This window comes from Aspergillus costaricaensis (assembly GCF_003184835.1).
Source record: "Aspergillus costaricaensis CBS 115574 unplaced genomic scaffold BO79scaffold_1, whole genome shotgun sequence".
Classification (NCBI taxonomy): Eukaryota; Fungi; Ascomycota; class Eurotiomycetes; order Eurotiales; family Aspergillaceae; genus Aspergillus; species Aspergillus costaricensis.
This window is the reverse complement of record NW_020291801.1, coordinates 2,218,993-2,236,321: the sequence shown is the minus strand read 5'-3', so window position 1 is coordinate 2,236,321 and position 17,329 is coordinate 2,218,993. Positions and strand designations below refer to the sequence as shown.

The 17,329-nt window shown below is 51.7% G+C and overlaps 5 protein-coding genes across 5 annotated transcripts; 1 reads left to right on the top strand and 4 right to left on the bottom strand.

Annotated features, from left to right (window-relative positions):
* Positions 1-71: 71 nt before the first annotated feature.
* BO79DRAFT_5211 (uncharacterized protein) lies at positions 72-4,466 on the bottom strand. The gene has a single exon (XM_025689367.1). The coding sequence runs from the start codon at positions 4,026-4,028 to the stop codon at positions 96-98; it is 3,933 nt and encodes a 1,310-aa protein (XP_025545582.1). The 5' UTR covers positions 4,029-4,466; the 3' UTR covers positions 72-95.
* A 2,931-nt stretch (positions 4,467-7,397) lies between these two features.
* On the bottom strand, positions 7,398-8,271 carry BO79DRAFT_5172 (uncharacterized protein). The gene is made up of 2 exons (XM_025689362.1): positions 8,080-8,271; positions 7,398-7,985 (listed from the first exon to the last, which is right to left on the bottom strand). Exons 1-2 carry the CDS (start codon positions 8,170-8,172, stop codon positions 7,608-7,610), a joined length of 471 nt encoding a protein of 156 aa, XP_025545581.1. The 5' UTR covers positions 8,173-8,271; the 3' UTR covers positions 7,398-7,607.
* A 173-nt stretch (positions 8,272-8,444) lies between these two features.
* Positions 8,445-9,465, top strand: his3 (imidazoleglycerol-phosphate dehydratase HIS3). Its single transcript, XM_025679158.1, has 2 exons — positions 8,445-8,936; positions 9,024-9,465. The coding sequence occupies exons 1-2, from the start codon at positions 8,615-8,617 to the stop codon at positions 9,437-9,439; spliced, it is 738 nt and encodes a 245-aa protein (XP_025545580.1). The 5' UTR covers positions 8,445-8,614; the 3' UTR covers positions 9,440-9,465.
* A 103-nt stretch (positions 9,466-9,568) lies between these two features.
* BO79DRAFT_262005 (uncharacterized protein) lies at positions 9,569-10,316 on the bottom strand (the record flags this gene model as incomplete). Its single annotated transcript, XM_025686545.1, has 2 exons — positions 9,954-10,316; positions 9,569-9,882 (listed from the first exon to the last, which is right to left on the bottom strand). Exons 1-2 carry the CDS (start codon positions 10,282-10,284, stop codon positions 9,569-9,571), a joined length of 645 nt encoding a protein of 214 aa, XP_025545579.1. The 5' UTR covers positions 10,285-10,316.
* Positions 10,317-11,391: 1,075 nt separating this feature from the next.
* BO79DRAFT_133413 (glycosyltransferase family 32 protein) lies at positions 11,392-12,592 on the bottom strand (the record flags this gene model as incomplete). The annotated part of the gene is made up of 3 exons (XM_025677987.1): positions 11,392-12,036; positions 12,089-12,244; positions 12,314-12,592. 3 exons carry the CDS (start codon positions 12,590-12,592, stop codon positions 11,392-11,394), a joined length of 1,080 nt encoding a protein of 359 aa, XP_025545578.1.
* Positions 12,593-17,329: the final 4,737 nt, after the last annotated feature.

Below are 17,329 nucleotides of genomic sequence, written 5' to 3'. Positions count from 1 at the left end.
CATATTTTCGACTAGCGAAAATGGGCTTGCGAGGTATCGTGATTTGATTCATTAATCATGTTTGAGCGAAGAACGAACGGCTCCTTAGCGGGGCATCACTCGAACTTCCCCAGGTCAAGGGGAGGAGGCGCCCACTCCAGCTTCGGAGGTCGGTCTGTTGAAACACACACAGCGCCAGATCTCATCTTCTCCAGCTTCTTGCGTTCTTTCGAGGCGCTGCCACTGAGAAAGCCGCGCAGCGTCGATGAGGCTGTTCCGTACGTACTCCGCGCACTAGCCCGAGTACTGGTGGAGACCGTACTGGAACTGCGGGCACTGCGGACGCTGCTGGACTTGCTGACCGTAGATGGTATAGGAGGCACAGGCACTGCCAGACGGGAAGACGATGTGCTGGAGCCAGCATACTCTGGTGGTAGCATGTGAGGAGCATAGCCTGGGACTGAGAAAGGAGCCGTCTGCGGGCGTTGCCGGAGCTCAGCAACCAGACTACTCTCCGCATCAAGTCCCTTGAACATATCCAAATGGTCTTTCGGGCTCGTGGGCTCGATCTCCGGCGGCAACTGCACGGGAAGCTCCGGTGGTGGCTGAATTTCAGCTTCTGACACTGACACGTCTAGTTTCAAATGGTCCAGCATCAACCCAAGGCTGCCGGCTGTCGTGGGGCGTCCGTCGCTCGAAGTGTCATCATCCAACCCGGCCATATCATCTTCGATACCGTGAGCCAAGTTGTAGTTTCGATACAGATAACGACGAAGACGAGCAACCTCACCATCCCATTTCCGGCTCAACGACTGAAGAATAACCTCCACGTCTTGCTGCAAGAGGGGTGAGGTCTCGGCAGTAGCACTCAGGCTCGAGGCTACTGAGGCACCGGAGCGGTGACCAGACGTATGCTGCTGTTTTGATGACTTGCTGCTCGTCTTTCCATTCATGGCGGCATGTAACGAACGGCGAATAGAGCTGGTTGCCGAGCTCTGCGCCAGGCTTGCATCCCGCTTCACGTTCCGGATCTCACGCCGGACCCGCTCGAGCGACTGGACGCGGTCACGATCCATAAATGACAGACTCAATAGGGATCTGTTCCGCTGCAGTCCATTCACCAGGACCGTGAACGACTGTAGGTTGATGTCATTGTTCTCACAGTATACTTCACGTAGACATTCATTGTCTTCCAGCACCGAGGCCAGGGTGTTTGCACCCTGCAGACCCAGTTTCTGATGCTCGATCCTCAGGACTCGCAAGGACTTGTTCTTTTTCAGACCTGTCAGGGCCAGATTCAGACCAATTCCAAACCGAGCGACATCCAAATGAGCGCTTTCGCCACTGATATCCAAATCTTCAAGCGTCTCGTTCTCCTCGAACATTAGCTGGAGCGCCTTGCACGTCTCAGGGCCAGCATCATACGGAAGAGAAGCCTTGGAGATGTCTAGACATTTTAGGGTCCGGTTCTTTCGCAAGGCCTCCACCAGCTGCTGGAATTGTTCCTCCTTCTTGAAGTCAATCATCCTCATTGACATATGAGTTGGCGTCTTGTTTTGTGCAATGGCTTTGAAGAGGTATGAGCAGCCTTGGTCAAGTCGGTTCTCATTGACGTGAAGATGCAAATCGCGAGGAAACCCATTGGCTGTCATGGAATGCAGGAAGATGGCGACGTCTTGACCGCTGAGTCCACACTGGTCCAGGCGAAGCACGCGCAGACCCCGAGATCGATCACTGGCCAGGTATGTGGCTATGGCATCGACGGTCTCGCGGTTCACGAGGGTCCGGCTCAGCGAGAGTTCCTCCAGGCGCCAGTTGAACAACGTCTCGGAAGTGAGGAGAGGCTCTGTGCCCGATGTGCGAGAGATACGAGACAAGTCGAGCGTCTTGATCTGACTGAAATAGCCGAGGTACTGCTGGAGTATGTCGGGGCTGAGGCGACCTTGAACACCCGAGATGTTCATCGCCTCCAGAGTCGAGGACTGGGCGATGACCGTGGACAGGAGAAGGTCAAGATCGTGAACTGACAAGCCACAGTTGCCCACCTCCAATGCTCGCATGTGACTGGACCGTTGAGACGAGGCATCCACAAGGTAGTCGAGATCCGAATCGCCCAGCTTGATACCGTTCAACACCACCCAGTCAACACTCGTCAGCTCTCGTCGGCAAATGGGGAAAATGGCTTCAGGGATTCCACATCCTGGATCGTGACTTTCACTATCCGACTTCGGAATGCGGCTCAGGGTATAGGAGAAGTCCAGACGTCGGAGCCACTTGCTCTTCAGAGTCAACGCACGCACTTCCTGGGACAACACCGATAGGTTCTCCTGACCGGGGATATGGATCGGCGCCCCGGCACGACTCAGCAGGGCGTCTTTATCCGGGCCATAGATATCGCGTAGGCCTTGCAGAACATCCAGGCTGACACCACTAAACGATATAGACCGGAAGGACTCGTTGTATCGCAGTGCTCGCAGGACGGCGATCAGCTCTAGAGCGGTGTACTTCTTTTGCCGAGCGGAGGCGGGCGGCAGGAGCCTGAAACACGGGGCGTCATCGCATTGCACATCAATGGTATATCGGATGTTGGAAGTGTCGATGTCGTAGCTAGCCGAGTAGGCGACCAATGTCCGGTCGAAGCAACCGTAATCCTCGTCCAAGCTCACCGGAGGGAAGTTGCTCTCGTTGTCCAGGTCCCGAGGGACGATGAAGTCATACGGTTGTTTGATCCACAAGGGACGTAGGAACTCGGTCTGTTGTCGAATCCAAAAGGCAATCTCCACGGAATGCACGGATGCGAGGAAGACCGAGAACGGTTTCCGCGTTGGCACACGGAACGTGAGATGCAGGCTATCGTCGCCCCATTCCATGGAGAGACAGGTCAGGTTCATCAGTCCGAAAGAGGTTGCCGCATCCAGGTCACTCAAGGATACCACGGAGCTGCGGCTGGAGATCTTGTGCAACGGGATCAAGTGGAGCTTGTGCGACCCAAGGGCGAGATAACAGCCCGTCGGTGACAGCTTGGTGAGATCTTCAGATGATGCCCGTGCAGGAGACTTGCTGGACGCCATCTGGATGACCCGGAACATTCGAAAGGTCTCTGGATCATAGTCCCGCTCATACTCGAGCATGCGGACCACGCAATCCGCCGTCTTCTGATCGAAGACCAGCGGTTCGGCTCCGCGGATCAATTCCGCCGCGGAGCGTATGCCCACCATCCACAGATTCAGTTCCTGGAAGTCGGGCGTCTGCATCTGGATGAAGGTGGCTTTTTGAGCCCGTTCATCCACATAGGCCACCTCCACCGTTGACGACGGTCGGCCATCGTCCAACATGTAGACCGCAATGATGCTGTTCAAGGCAATGCCGGAAATGGACTCGCTCGCCGCGGCCAGCTGAGGGTCCTGCAGGGAACTGATGGAGGCGACGGACTGGCGGTTGGCCGCCACTGAGCGGGAGGTGAAGGAAGCCGGGATCGAGGGAAACATATCGGCGGCTTTGCTCTGGTTCTTGAACCGGACGAGATGCGTGTCGGTCAGGACCAGGTAATGGCTCTTCTTGCGCCACATGCCTCCGGTGATGGAGATCTCTCCATGGTGCAGGATGATGGAGCCAATGCCTTGTCGCAGCTCGGGAGGGTCTTCGTCCAGGGACGAGCCTTTGGAGCGGCCCAGCGACCGGTCGTCATCTTCTTGGGAATGTAGCGACCGAAGGGAACCAAACACGGAGGTTCGTCGTTTCTGTAGGGATTTCCGGCGGCTGCGAGGGCCCTCGAGCGCCACGGTAGGCAGCGCGGTCACGTAGGTGGCCGACTCCGAATCGGCGGTGCCGGGACGACGTAAGCCACGGGTGGGCGTGGCTCTCGGGGGACTGGGGTGCCGGACCCCAAAGAAACCCGAGTTACGGCGCGATTTCTTCTTCAGAACCTGGGCATCATCGGAGGGCGACCGTTCATGAGCGGCGGGGGCGGGAAGGGAAGAGGTAGTCATTGATGGGCTGAAGACGCTCAGGCTCTTTCTCCGCTCTTTCTTCCCCAGACTCTCGGCCATGACGGGGGGGAAGCAGGAGGGCGGAGAAGACAGGACAGGGAAGGGTCGAGAACGCTAGAGGGCGAGAGGAGCAGGAGCAAATTGGAAGTCGAGGACGAAGTGCCACATCGAGGAGGCCGAGGTCGCGGGGGGGTAGGTCACTAAAAGGAAGAAAACCCGTAAGAAAAAAAAAACAAGGCCACCGAACATTGGGGGACGAGGAGGAGCATGATGGGACGATAAGGATGGATAGACATGGCTGCAGGCCTAGCCTAGGAGATTGAGACCCCGGTGGTGACTAGTGAACTAGAGGGGTGGAGCAGGGCGAAGGAGCACAAATGAGGAGCTGTAGAAGGGAAGAGGGGGAGGGAAGGCAGGTGGAACATACAGCAGTCGGGCCAGCTGCCATCGATAGGAGGTGAAGAATCAAGATGGACGCGCAGGAAAGCGGCACGATTTGACGTGGCAATGGAAGGTGGAAAAGAAGGGGAAAGAAGTCAACAGAGACGGCGGGGGGAGGAGAAGAGAGAAAATGGCGCGATTTGAGATTGGGCGCTTGGAAAGAGAGAGAAAAAGAGAGAGGGTGGAAAAGGGAAGCAAAAGAAGACCAAGGAAAAGTCTCGATACCAGATGAGACAATCGATGAGATAAAAGGCGACAAGAGACAATCTTAGGATAATTCGTAACTAAAGTAGAAAAAGAAGAAGAAGAGAGAGAGAGAGAGAGAGTATAACCAGATATACAATGGACAAGAAGAAGAGCTTAAAGAATCCGGAGGAGGGAGGAGAGAGAGAGGAAGGAAAAGAATGGGGTGGGTTGAGACTTTGAGACCGATAGTAGCGAGCGAGTGAGCGGAGGACGTCAATAAAAAAAAGTACGAAATTGCAGCAACACCAATGCGATGGCGATTGAGATGCACGGAAGAGGAGAAATGGGGGGGAAGGAAGAAAGAACGTCCAAGCACACTCCGGGGCAACCAGGGACGTAAGAAAAGGTTACAGTCTAGGCCGTGTCAATGGGCGAGACAACGCAACAACCTCACCACCAGAACACCGGAAAGGGGAAGACACGAGAGGGAGAGACAGAGTAAAAGTAGACGAATGCGGACGAGGCGCACAAGATGGATATTGGCTGCTTATCTTTGCCTTTCTTTCTTTCTGTCCCTTCTAGTATTCTTCCCTGTCGTGTTTACAACGTCAACGTCTCAGCGACCCAAAGAAAGCGATTGTTTAAGCGGATCCAGTGAGGTGAAAAGATTGGATCGAACCAGTTCCTGAACGGCAGGCAATCCGGAGAAAAATGAGCTCAGGAACTTAATAACTAGTGAACTAAGTAGACTAACTTGCAGCGCGTCTTTTTGGGTTTATGATGTCAGCGCCCGGAGCTTCTTCGGATCTCGTTGAAAATAATAATAATAATAAATCGGGAATTCCGATGACTGTGTCACTGATGACAAAAAAGAAGAAGAAGTGTAGAGACTGAATGAGTACAAACTAGTTGACTAATTAGGAGGAGAGGATGGTCCAATTAACAATTCCCAAAAAAGAGAGAGAAGGAGGGAGGGAGGGAGGGAGGGAGGGAAGAAAGATGGGAGGAGAGATGGGAGGAGGAAGAAGAGAGAAAAGAGAAAAGAGTGGGGAATAGAGACTAAAGGGACGAGGGAAATGACGGATCAGGGGGGCAGATGGAGATGGATGGAGAGGCAATATGGAGACAAAAGAGAAGAATGACAGAAGAGAGCAGACAGATGAAGGAAAGGTGGCAATGCAACAGCACAACGAAACACAACACCATGAAAATAAAATAAAATAAAATAAATGATGAGCTCAATATGGATGGATTGACATGACGAGGCGAGGGAGGAAAAAGAGAGTTTAGTTACTTCTCACCCTCCAGTTACTCTCTCCGGAAAGCCGATCATCCCAAGCTCGCCGAATGCAGTTGATGCTTTTTTCTTGGAGGTGATTTCTCTTTTTCTCTCTCTCTCTCTCTCTCTTTCTTTACCTACACGATCACCAAGTACGGAGTATCTACATGACAGTACTTCCTAAGATATCTAACAAGGATGAATGAACTACCAGGATGCACCACAAGGATGCGCAGGATGAAGAGAGCGTATGTAATAACTTTACTTCTCCTTCCACTTCATCCCACTGGCTGGTTTATTATAGAAGCAGCCGCCAACTAAAACCGCCGCCTCACCCGTCCGCCTCTCTGGGATTGCTTGTCTTTGCATCTCACTACTCCATAAAGAGAGAGAGAGAGAGAGAGAGAGAGGGCGAATGGCAAAATCTGATCACTTCAGAACGACACTAATCAGCCCTCTCTCCTCTCTTCGACTCCATCACCAAACTACTTAATAACTCACTAATCCACTCAACTAAACTGTCTTTGATACTCATTTCCCTGTCCCACCATTTTGCCCCCTCCCCAGATGGAGCCCTTATGAAGCCGATCGCCGGTGGATTGAAACGCGTTCGAGAAGCCGATCTCCAGCCGCGTAAACCCATGCAGGACTGGCCGCCTTTCTCTCTCTCGCTCACACCTATTCGCTTTCTCTCTCTCCTGCTTCAGAGCTCGAGCTCCACTTGTATCCTTCTCTCGCCCTGGCTAACCAGCTAGCTAGAATGCTGCGAGATGACTTAGTAACTACGGAGTAGCTCCAGTTGGCCACGGTCTGGAGCGCTGCCACCATGACTGACTGACAGCTGGGTAAAATGAACTTCGGGGTGATCAACCGATTGGGAGGTCGCCTGCATTTGGGTTCATATTTTCTTTTTCTTGTTCATTCTTCATTTGACGGTGTGGTGTGCACATTGCTCCCAACCAGTCTGTCTGTTTGCATCTATTCCCCCTCTTCCCACCACATGATCTAGACCCCCTTGTTCCTCCCTAGGACTCTAGGGCCGACCCTACACCCTAGAACAATATGAGGGGGGAAAGAAGACAGAACGGTAAAAGAAATAAAGGGCGCAATGTTCTAGTTCTTCAGAAACAGATACCACCCTGTCAACTGGATCAACTGCCCCTGAAATCGGTCGTCATTTTAATTAGAGATCTACTGGTGTACACAAGCGGCCGATTCACCAATCTGGAGATCCTCCCGTATCCCCACCGCGGCCGTTCGGGGACTGCTGCAGCATTGCTTCTGGACTTTGCTAGACTACTACTAACTAACTAGCTAGCTACTACTACTCTTAGCCAAACCCTCCCCCCTCCAACCCCCCTCTAACGGGCTTGTCCACAGCCCGAACCTGGCCCGAAGGGTATCCAGTACGTTCCAGACTGGGCCATCGTCGTGTTTCGTCTGAACCCTTCAAACACGGGGGTTGGGATCAGTGGAGAACCTCAGACGCCCGAGCTAGCCGGGTAGAATCCCGAGGGAGAAAGAAATGGACTCAGCCTCTCCGGACAGGACATACTTTTAGCAACGAGACAAAGCCCCGACCGACAGCTTCCCGGTATTTTTGCCTCTCACAAACCACTGACATTAAGATGACTTGAGACAACTGGGTCCGTTGTTTGATGTTGGAACTATAAATCCTCAACCCGGAAATCAACCTTGTCGGCATCCCATCTATGCCTAGACTACCGCTTTGCTTACTCCAGTCCCCGCGCGGCTCTCTCCGCTTGTAGTTTTTCGAGCCGTTTGACCTTGCGAATATACTTAATGTACTCATCGACTCGGCGCTCCGCCCAGATACATCCACCCAGCGTCATGGCCCCGATATGGAGAAACACTTTGAATTGGGGCGTCAAGCCGCGGTAGATCTTCGAAGCGGGGGACAGCCACTCGGAGAAGCCCTCTAACGGGCGATAGAAGAGTCGCGAGCGAATGAACTCTTTCGAAAAGGGCGATTGCTTGGGCGGAGGTTGCGACGGGGACTGCGATGGGACGGGGGCAGACGAGGGCGACGAGAACTTGAAAGGATGAGGGAGGATCATGATCATATGCGCCAGGATGGACACGGAGCCGAACTATTCTGTCAATACCATGGCCCCAGATACGATGAACGGCTCCCACTCAAGATAAAGTGGGAGCAACCCTATAGAAGTAAAAGAACAGACATACCCGAAAAGCACCAGTCAAGAAGCCGCGGACGGCCTCGGAGGTGATCTCCTCCGGGGGGTCGACATTATGACGTTGATCCGATGGGGGAGGCATGATTTATGCAGTAGCTAAGCGAAGCTACTCTGTAGATATAGAGTAAAAGAAGAAAAAGAGAAAGAGAAATACCTAATGCATGCACAGCGGACAAAAGACAGACAGACAGACAGGCGCATGGCAGTTCTGCAAACCAATGACGCACAACCAACCATTCAACCCATACGACTCGGGTCAACGAAATGCCGAGAACCACACCGTACTGTAAATTAGTAAACCAAATACCGATAACTGCCTCCGCGGGTCCGAAACCGCAGTTTGGCAAAAAAGATCTTGATCAATCAGCGGAAGAGATTACCAACGAACTATCCTCCACTCTCTACAACTCTACTCAATCAACCCCAATTCATCCAGCATCACACACCCCTTCACTCCAAACAACATCCCTCCACCAAACACCACACCACACCACAAAACAAAGACACAAGACACAAACATCAAAATGCCCCCCCTCCCCCCCCGCACCGCATCCATCACCCGGATAACCAACGAAACCAAGATCCAAATCTCCCTCTCACTGGACGGAGGCATCCTGCCCCCCTACGAACCATGCACTCACTTCCCGGCGCCCTCAGACCCGACCGAAGCCGAGGCAAGCAAGAAGGGGATTATCCCAAACAAAGCCTCACCGCACGCCACACAATTCACCCCGACGCAGCAAATCACCATTAACACGGGGATCGGATTCCTGGATCATATGTTGCATGCGTTGGCGAAGCATGGTGGGTGGAGTTTGGCTGTGAGGGCTAAGGGGGATTTGTTCAGTATGTTCATACCCACTATTCTCTGTGTATTTTCAATTTTTAAAGGGTTGATATGATATGCTAATATGTTTTTTGGTAATGGTATAGTCGACGACCACCACACAACGGAAGATACATTCCTCGCCCTAGGCAGCGCATTCACCGAAGCACTCGGGGCAAGACAATCGCTTGCGCGATTCGGACGGGGCGATGCGCCGCTGGACGAGGCGTTGTCGTGGGCGGTGATTGATCTGTCGAGTCGGCCGTGGGCGGTGATTAACATTGGGTTCCGGAGGGAGAAGATTGGGGATTTGAGTACGGAGATGATTACGCATGGATTGCAGAGTTTTGCGCAGGCCGCGGGAGTGACGCTGCATGTGGGGTGCACGTATGGTGATAATGATCATCATCGGGCGGAGAGTGCGTTTAAGGCGTTGGCGGTGGCGATTCGGACGGCTTGTACGAGAAGGGTCGAGGGGGAGGTTGGGGCCGGGGATGTGGTTAGTACGAAGGGGGTTCTTTAAATATTTTATGTGTAGATGGATGGTATGTTGTGATGATTATGTTGGTTTGGTTTGACTACAGTCGGTTTGAATGGTATGCATATAGTATATTTATACACTATGTGTAATGTTGTATGAGTAGGTGGAAGGTCAGGTAGATACACCCATGGCTTGTGTTGCCCGCGTCCAGTATGCCTTCCTATCGTCGTTGGCATTGGTCCCGACGCAGTTGGTGATGTATGCTGCCCAGCCTGCCTCGGAGCCTGACTGCAGCTGGGACCGCACACTAGCCGAGCACTGCGTGGTCAGGAACCATGCTCCGGAGCCAAAGTCGTAGTCTTCGTTTGAGAGCAAGAGGTTCAGGACTCCCGTTACGTCTCCGGATACGCTGGGGAGTTGGTTCGCGAGCGCGGGGATAGAAGCCGCGTATTCGGCGTTGTAGGAGGGAGATTGCATGTTTCGTGCTGTATACAATCGTTAGCATCTACCTGTCTATCTGGCATGGCAGGCAGAGGATGAAGGCGAGAATACGTACTGCCCTGTCCTGGAACACCGGGGAAGTGATTCTTGTTGTACTTGAAATCGCCGCTTTCAAATGCCATGAGTGCAATCACGGCTGCTTGCTCGGCGCGAGACGTCACGCCATAAGTGTCAAAAGACTTGGTGATATGCGGGACTGCTTGCTCCGCAGTAGCGCATTCCCCGGCTGCAGGTGGATTATCGCATGTATTGGACGTAGGAGCAATAGCCTCGAGCTGCGCCACGGTGAGGGAGGAAGTATCTCGGGCGAGGATCCGGCCGGCCGGAGATGCATATGCCAGCAGGGGCATGATGCACATGCTGCTCAAGATTGATGTTGACTTCATGTTGCTGAGACCCCTAGTGAAGTAGGACAAAGGACAAGACTGTTAAGAACAAAAGACACCGTGAGCCTGCACAAGTACCTAAGAACAAGAATCATCGACAGGGACAGCCCCTTTATATGTCTTTCAGAGCATGTCATTGTTGACCCAGCATGCCTGATCGACTCCGCATTCCTGAGGGTGGATCAGGGTCTGGAGGGTCCTTCATCAGCCAGAGGCATCCCACATAGCCTGGCCCGTTGCCACCTGTTGGTTGGACTTTTGTTGCATCTGACGACACTGCGTTGGCATGTCCGGAGATTGCCAGAGATGCCTCTGCCCAAATGTATCATGTATCATGCCTCCTTGTGCTGATATTGACGGCGATTGGATCCTGGCGAACCTCCGGCAAATGTGAAACGCCCGTCGTAAATCTTCTCCATGACCAGTTGTGCTTATCCGAATACCGGACACCTTGATTGGTCGTGTCGAAATATGATCTGCAGACTGCCTTTTGAAGCCTCGTTCTTCAGGGCCTGCATTTGTCGTTAGACGTGTTGATGGTTGGAGTTGGCCACACGAAGCATGAAACATAATATTACATAATCAAGGAGTTAACACAGAAGTGTCGAGATAATCACATATTAGTTTTATTTTGCCGTCCAGCTAGCCCCAGGCGTCTGAGCTGATAATTCGGTTCCGTCTACCCAAAATCGAGAGCAAGTCTATGTAGTAACAGTAAAAGATGTAAGGTGTAAACAGACAGGTGCGAAAGGAACAACTGTGGGTTCAAGAAGAGAAGGTCAAAGAAAAGAAAAGAAAGGTAAATCCGGACATCCAAGAAAAGACAGATACAGGGCGAGCGCGCTGCCTAGCAGGTTGCCTCGCACAGATCAAAGAATCTTGCCAAAACATGTACAAGCCGTCATGTGCTTCAAGAGAAGCACTGCTGTTAATCCATATCCGAAACTCCGTACATGCACCCCAGAAATCAAATATAACTCCCTGAGCGGATGATATAAAACACACCTGAGCGGCTACTCCACGGGCACGATGAACAACGGCCAGGTGGAAAGTGTCAGGGCGCTGGAAGGCTGAAAGGCACACAAAACATGATACAAAGGGCGACGCTTAATCGCGTCTGCTGTAGAGTTCGTACGACGTTTCGGTAACGCCGGCAGCCTCTTCGTCCTCCTTGAAGCTGACGCGACGAAGAAGGGTAGGCATCATGCGCCGCCCCATCCTTGTCGGCGAAGACAGACGGGAACTCGAAACAAAGGAAGGAATCTTCGAGTAGCGGTAACGGTACTTCGATCCCAACAGCATGATGCGCGCATACAGCCACCAGAGGGCGAAGCCAACAACGGCAGCGAGGAAGAAACCGCACACGGTGAGGAACACCCAGTGCTGGCCCATCCAGAAGATCAAGCGGGCATCCTTGCCGTGCCAGCTGTTGCCCACGTGGTGCGTGAAGAAGCTCCACGAGTACCGGTTGTACTCATCGCGCATCAAGATGCGGACACGGCCAGACTCGCTGGGGTTGGTCTGCATGTACTCCTTCCAGATCACCGACAAAAACAGGGGACCAGTCGAGTACATAACCGTGATGTACGGGAGGAGCCAATGGCGGTCGTACGACTGCAGTAGCTCAATCGTACGCAGGAAGAAGGGGTGCTGAGGAACAGATCCCATGGCGTCGTTGGAGATACCGGTAGGAACAGTGCGACGGACCCAGGCAGGGTAGGCGAGGAGAGGATCTAAACGGCGGTTGCATCCCTGAGATACAGTCAGAAAAGGTCACAACTAATATGATATAGGCTATACGCACATCGTCAAGGTCAATGTAGGTGCCACCGTAGTGTGCGAGGACAAAGTAGCGGATCGAATCAGCACGCTGGATGGGATACTTGTAACCATCGAACGTCTCGAGGAACCAGGGGTACTCGTTGGCGATGAATTCGCGCGACTTTTCGTTGGTCCAGAGCTAATTCAATGCGCGTTAGTAAGAGTATTCATGTGAACGACAGTCGTACATCGACCCGGCTGAACATACAATGTATTCGTAGTCCGGGTGCAAATCAATGCAGCTCTGCTGAGCCTCCCTCCACACTTCCGGGATCGTTTCGTTCTTGTATGTCTGGTGGATGATCTTGGGAATGATCTGAGGACGTTGCTCGATCAAACTGGAGTTTGGCGAGGGGAGCTCGGCGCGGTGGATAGCGTCGGCGGAAGCATCTTCCACTAGCAGGGAGAGTAGTGTAAAGACGCTGCGCACGAGGAATGTGACGATAATGAGATTTGCGATGAGGAAAATGAGAAGTCCACGTCGCATATTGAAAGAGGGTGCAGGGGCCCTGAACGACACCTGCTCAATAGGGGAGTGCGCAAGTGTACAGACGTGAGGCGGATTCGTATCCCGATGCAAGGACTAATCCTCTGATTGATTTATCGCAATTCGTAAATTCGTGTCACGGAGAAAGGAAAGGTGCAGACGGCCGTGAGGGACTGAGACCTAATCGAACGGTATCTGCTCTTTTCCACGGGAAGGGCCTGGGGGGGATGGTGCGATAAGAGTACACCGGCGGAAAATAGATGCGAGGCTCAACACGGTACTACCAACATAGACTCGTAGGACAGGAGTGGGTGCACCGGCAACGTTTAGGCAATTGCAACGCGAGCGTCCGCGGGGGGATAATGACCTGGGGTCGTCAAAGTTGACTGAAGGAATGAACGGCCGTGGAACTGGCTGGTTGGCTCTTTTTTCCCCTTTTCTGCTTTTAGTTTACTCTGCAGACGGATTGTTGAGTCTAAGAGTATAAAGCGCGAACGAGGTAACTGAACCAGGAAAGGACCGGCACAAGGGTGAAAGAGAAGGTTTGGACCAAGAGACGACCACTTAGTAGTAGTATAGAACTAAGCAGTAGTAGTGGTGGTGGTGGAATGGCCTAGTAGTAGTAGGGGAGGTTGATCGGAAGCCCCAATGGCGCTGGACTGGACGGGCGGGGAGGGAATTTATTGGGAAAAGTGACGAAAAGAGGAAGCCACAGAGGCGTTGTTTAAGTAATTGTAACCCAAAGCAGACAAGAAGATTGAAAAACAATTAAGTAGAGGGAGTGCGTAATTTTACTTGGGTCGCAAGGGTGGGAAACAAAAAAAAAAGGGAACTGAAGGGGAAAAAAGAATTATAAAATAATGAATGAAGGAATGGAAGTTGATAGGCAGAGAGCCAGGTACTTGAGGGGTGCGTGTGTGGAAGGAACGAACGACGCCTTAGCAACAAAGCCGTGGCATCAACTAGTAAGTAAGTACTACTAGCAGGAGTAGGGAACGAGGAAGAGGGCAGTGTAGCCGTCGAGAAAGTAATCCCTTTGCGAGGGTACCTGGGGAACTGGGAAAGAGAACGGAGAAGGCCAGCGAGCGAGCGAAAGAGAGAGAGAGTTAGGGAGAGGGGAGGAGGCGGGCGGCGAGTGTCAACAACGGCCCATGGTTACGGAGAGCCCTGAATGGTCGGAATTGCGCTGAATGGACCGTCATCAGCGCCAGGGGACACAGCTTCGGGTTAAAGGGGGGGCAGAAACTAAGGAAAGGCGCCTCCTCTCTGGGGGAAAGAAAGCGAGACCGAGAGACAGACACAAACAGAGAGGAAAGAGAGAGCAAAACAGTGGGGAGACACCAAGCCAAAGAAAAGTGGAGATGCTGGTGTGGATGCTTTAGGTTGGCGCCAGTTGCTAAGCCTCCGCCACTAAGACTCTTTCAGTCGTCTCGATGCCTGGTTGGGTTAGTCTCATTTGCCGACTGGGACTAGCCATGTCGGGGAGACTCGTAACTTGTTGAGGAGTTTACTACTATTTAAAATTATAATTAATTTGAATAATAAATAGTAATCAAATTAAATAGCTATAGAAGACCTCGTTAAATCCAGAACAATACTGTATGTACATGAGGAGAGAGAGAAATAGGTCCTCCTCACTGCAGTGCCAATGACACACTGCACCGCCATCAAAGTATATCCAGCTACCAGTTAGTAGTAGTACGTGGTTTCTATTTTCACTCCGGAATCAGCACCTGTTGATCTCATCATCATCTCGCACTGCCATTATCTTCCCCTCTGAGCCATGTTCATCGATGACGCCTAGGACCTCGTGGTCCATCCTTCCAGCTGATAGATAAACTAACTACTCTTCCGGAAGGGAAATAACGAGAGATTGGAAAGGGAGTCCCAGCCTGAAGATAATGTCTGAGCCACTACTCGGCCGGCGGTTGAACAGTAACTCTCTCCCCCAAATCAATAGCTCTCCAGTTCATTCTAGGTTAGTAGCCTCGTTAAAGACGGGCCACTAATTACTGCAAAATAAACCAGTGGTTGGCAACCAGTCGGACTGTGGGGCCATCATTGGCAATCCCACGGGGCCACGGTAAAAGGTAAACCCGCTTATGTAACCGACGATGACTGGCCGACAGCCATCCACGCTAATCCAATTAGGAGAGGAAAGCGAGGGGGAAAGTAGAAAAAAAAAAAGATGGTAAAATTGAGGAGAGCAAATAAAGCAATAATCAAAAAGTGAAAAAACGGATATCCTCACAGATAAGAAGAAGACTAACCACAAAGTCACTAGTCGCTAGTAAGAAAGTGGCTCCTCCGCCAAACCATTGAGGGGCGATTACGCAGGCCTCGGTGGTTTCACCCCCAATATGCTTCTGGCATTCTTTCCCATGGATCTGTGGCATCTGGTACACAGGCAGAAAAGAGTAAGTTAAATTCGTTTTAGTTGGTTCGGAACATGAATCGAAGACGCCACCACTCGATCCTCTCTCCCCAGTCCCCCTCATCATTGCCGCATCGTGAGAATCTTTGTTGCCTAATTCAGTTCCTCGGTATCGCTCAGTCGGTGATGCGCTCTTTTCGTACCGGCGAGCCAATTACTTAGGGTAGAAGACGCGGCCTGCCACCACGATGACGGAGTTGGCCTAATTTATGGTTTTTGCACGTCCAGCTAACTAGCTAGCTAATAACGGTCGCGACTATTACTGTGCCAATGCGGACTACGCAGAAGGAAAAGCAAATTTCCCGACAAAAAAGCAACAACAATAATAGTATGGAAGTATTGTGGAAAAGAGTTGTTGAGAATTGTTGGGGAACACGGGCAAGTTGAACAACCAAACAAACCCTCTGTTCGCGACTAACTAGCTGGACTAAATCCATAGCGCTGCACGCTACGTCCAAAAGTTCAATTCTAGGGACTACAGGAAAGTGTGATAGTCGGCTTGGATCGCATGGATTCATCAAACTAGACAGGTACTAGTTCCGTCGTAGAATTTCAAGCCATGCTCCATATCTCCCTTGACCCGTAGTTCCCAGTACTGCAGTCAAAGTGTCAACGACTCAACCACTGGCGTCTCAACTACTCTGTACTACTGTGTGGTTTTCCTTGACTTCTGTCTGCTTTCGTACTTTTGAATGTCTACCTTTTAGTTAAGACCGCGGAGCGCTGCTGTCGAAGCCGCCCGTGCATAAAGTTCCAGGTTGCATCTCGACAAAAACAATTGTCCTTGTGTGACACGGCAGCTGCAGCATCGACTGCATTGAAGTGACAGGGCCAGATCAGTTCATTGGTAATGGTTCCATAAGTAAGCCTATCGCCAGTGTTTGGCTGCTTCCCAGATGTAGTCCATGCACTTTGTGTTTAGTGGTGACGCCGGCGGCAGCCGTCAATTGTAACGGTGATTGGACATGATGCAAGCTGTAATCTACAAAGTAGTGATTTGTAGATAGACCATGTGCACTTACGCAGGATTAAGTGGCTAGCAGTATGTGATCTGTCCGTACCTACTTACAGTAGTCGAGTTGTCCTCCTGTCAGTTTGCCCTACCACACTGTTAGCCAGTAACTGCTCAGTGTCTCAGGCAATTACCAATTAAGGCAGGTCCAATACACAGCACACAGTAAGTAGATTGCAGAAAAGGCTCGGTGGAACACACAGCCCAGCCCAAACTTTGGCGTCTAACAGAGCAACACGATTGATTGTGATTGATTGGCATTTGCCGATGTATAACATCATATCTGATGTGCCCGGCAATGAGCGAGTAATCACAGCGGGGCCCAGCACCGCCCATCCATCCATCCATCCTTCCTTCGCATCGAAACGAGGTGATCAGGCAGAAGTGGGAAGCGCTTTATCCATCCAGAAAGGCTTGTTTATTCATTCGAGGATCCATATTTAGAAGAGAGTAAGACGGACAAGAGAGAGACCTCTCGCCACCTGAATTAATGGATTAATTCAGTTGCCTAGGGTGTCTGTCCAGCCACAATCTGGTGTCGGAGGTTCGTGGCTGGGACACAGGCGTAGTTTGGAAACAACTGGGATGGATGGAGAACGTTTTACCCGCCGAGCTTGTTACAGCCATTGATTGCACCCCATGGACCCTGGTCGGGATTTTCCATTTCCAAGTTCCCTTGGAGCCGGATTTACGAGTACGAGTGAATTTGCTGAGAGACGGAGAATCGGCGGTCGGTGGTTAACCCGCCGACCACCACAGGCACCACCGTGTATCCTCACTGATTTTTTTCTTGGTGGGCACTTCGCTGGCAAATTCATCCGAGCTCCACTGATATCAGATTTGACAGATTAGGCGGGCTATGGAGTGGGTTAGTGGTGGATACTGCACAAGTATTTTTGGCGTGGGGTCGTCGTAACCTTCCCATGTGAAAGGGCAAATGGCTCAAACAGGGCCCGGGGAGAAAAGAAAGGGCCAGACACAGAACCCTCCAACTCCAAGATAGTACAAAAGTGGTCTGGCTACTAAGATCAGTCTCATGCAGCCATGCTTTGCCACTATCCGTCCAAACTGGGGGCCGTTTCACACTTTATCCGACCAGCAAAGCACACCCACCAATCTGGATTTCTTCCCCAGAGAAATGCCAAGTCTTTTCCAAACCAAAGATAAAGAGGGAAAAAAAGAAAAAAGAAAAGAAAAGAAAAGAAAAGGAAAATTCGACGGTTAGAGAAAATAACCCACGGACCCACATCCACACATGGAGAGAGGGGGGCCTTAATCCATGCTACCAGGA

Coding starts and splice junctions, on each gene's coding strand:
- BO79DRAFT_5211 (XM_025689367.1), bottom strand. CDS start 4,028: ATGGCCGAGAGTCTGGGGAAGAAAGAGCGGAGAAAGAGCCTGAGCGTC.
- BO79DRAFT_5172 (XM_025689362.1), bottom strand. CDS start 8,172: ATGCCTCCCCCATCGGATCAACGTCATAATGTCGACCCCCCGGAGGAG. Junction 7,986..8,079: donor TCTTGACTGGTGCTTTTCGG/GTATGTCTGTTC, acceptor TTGACAGAATAG/TTCGGCTCCGTGTCCATCCT.
- his3 (XM_025679158.1), top strand. CDS start 8,615: ATGCCCCCCCTCCCCCCCCGCACCGCATCCATCACCCGGATAACCAAC. Junction 8,937..9,023: donor GGCTAAGGGGGATTTGTTCA/GTATGTTCATAC, acceptor GTAATGGTATAG/TCGACGACCACCACACAACG.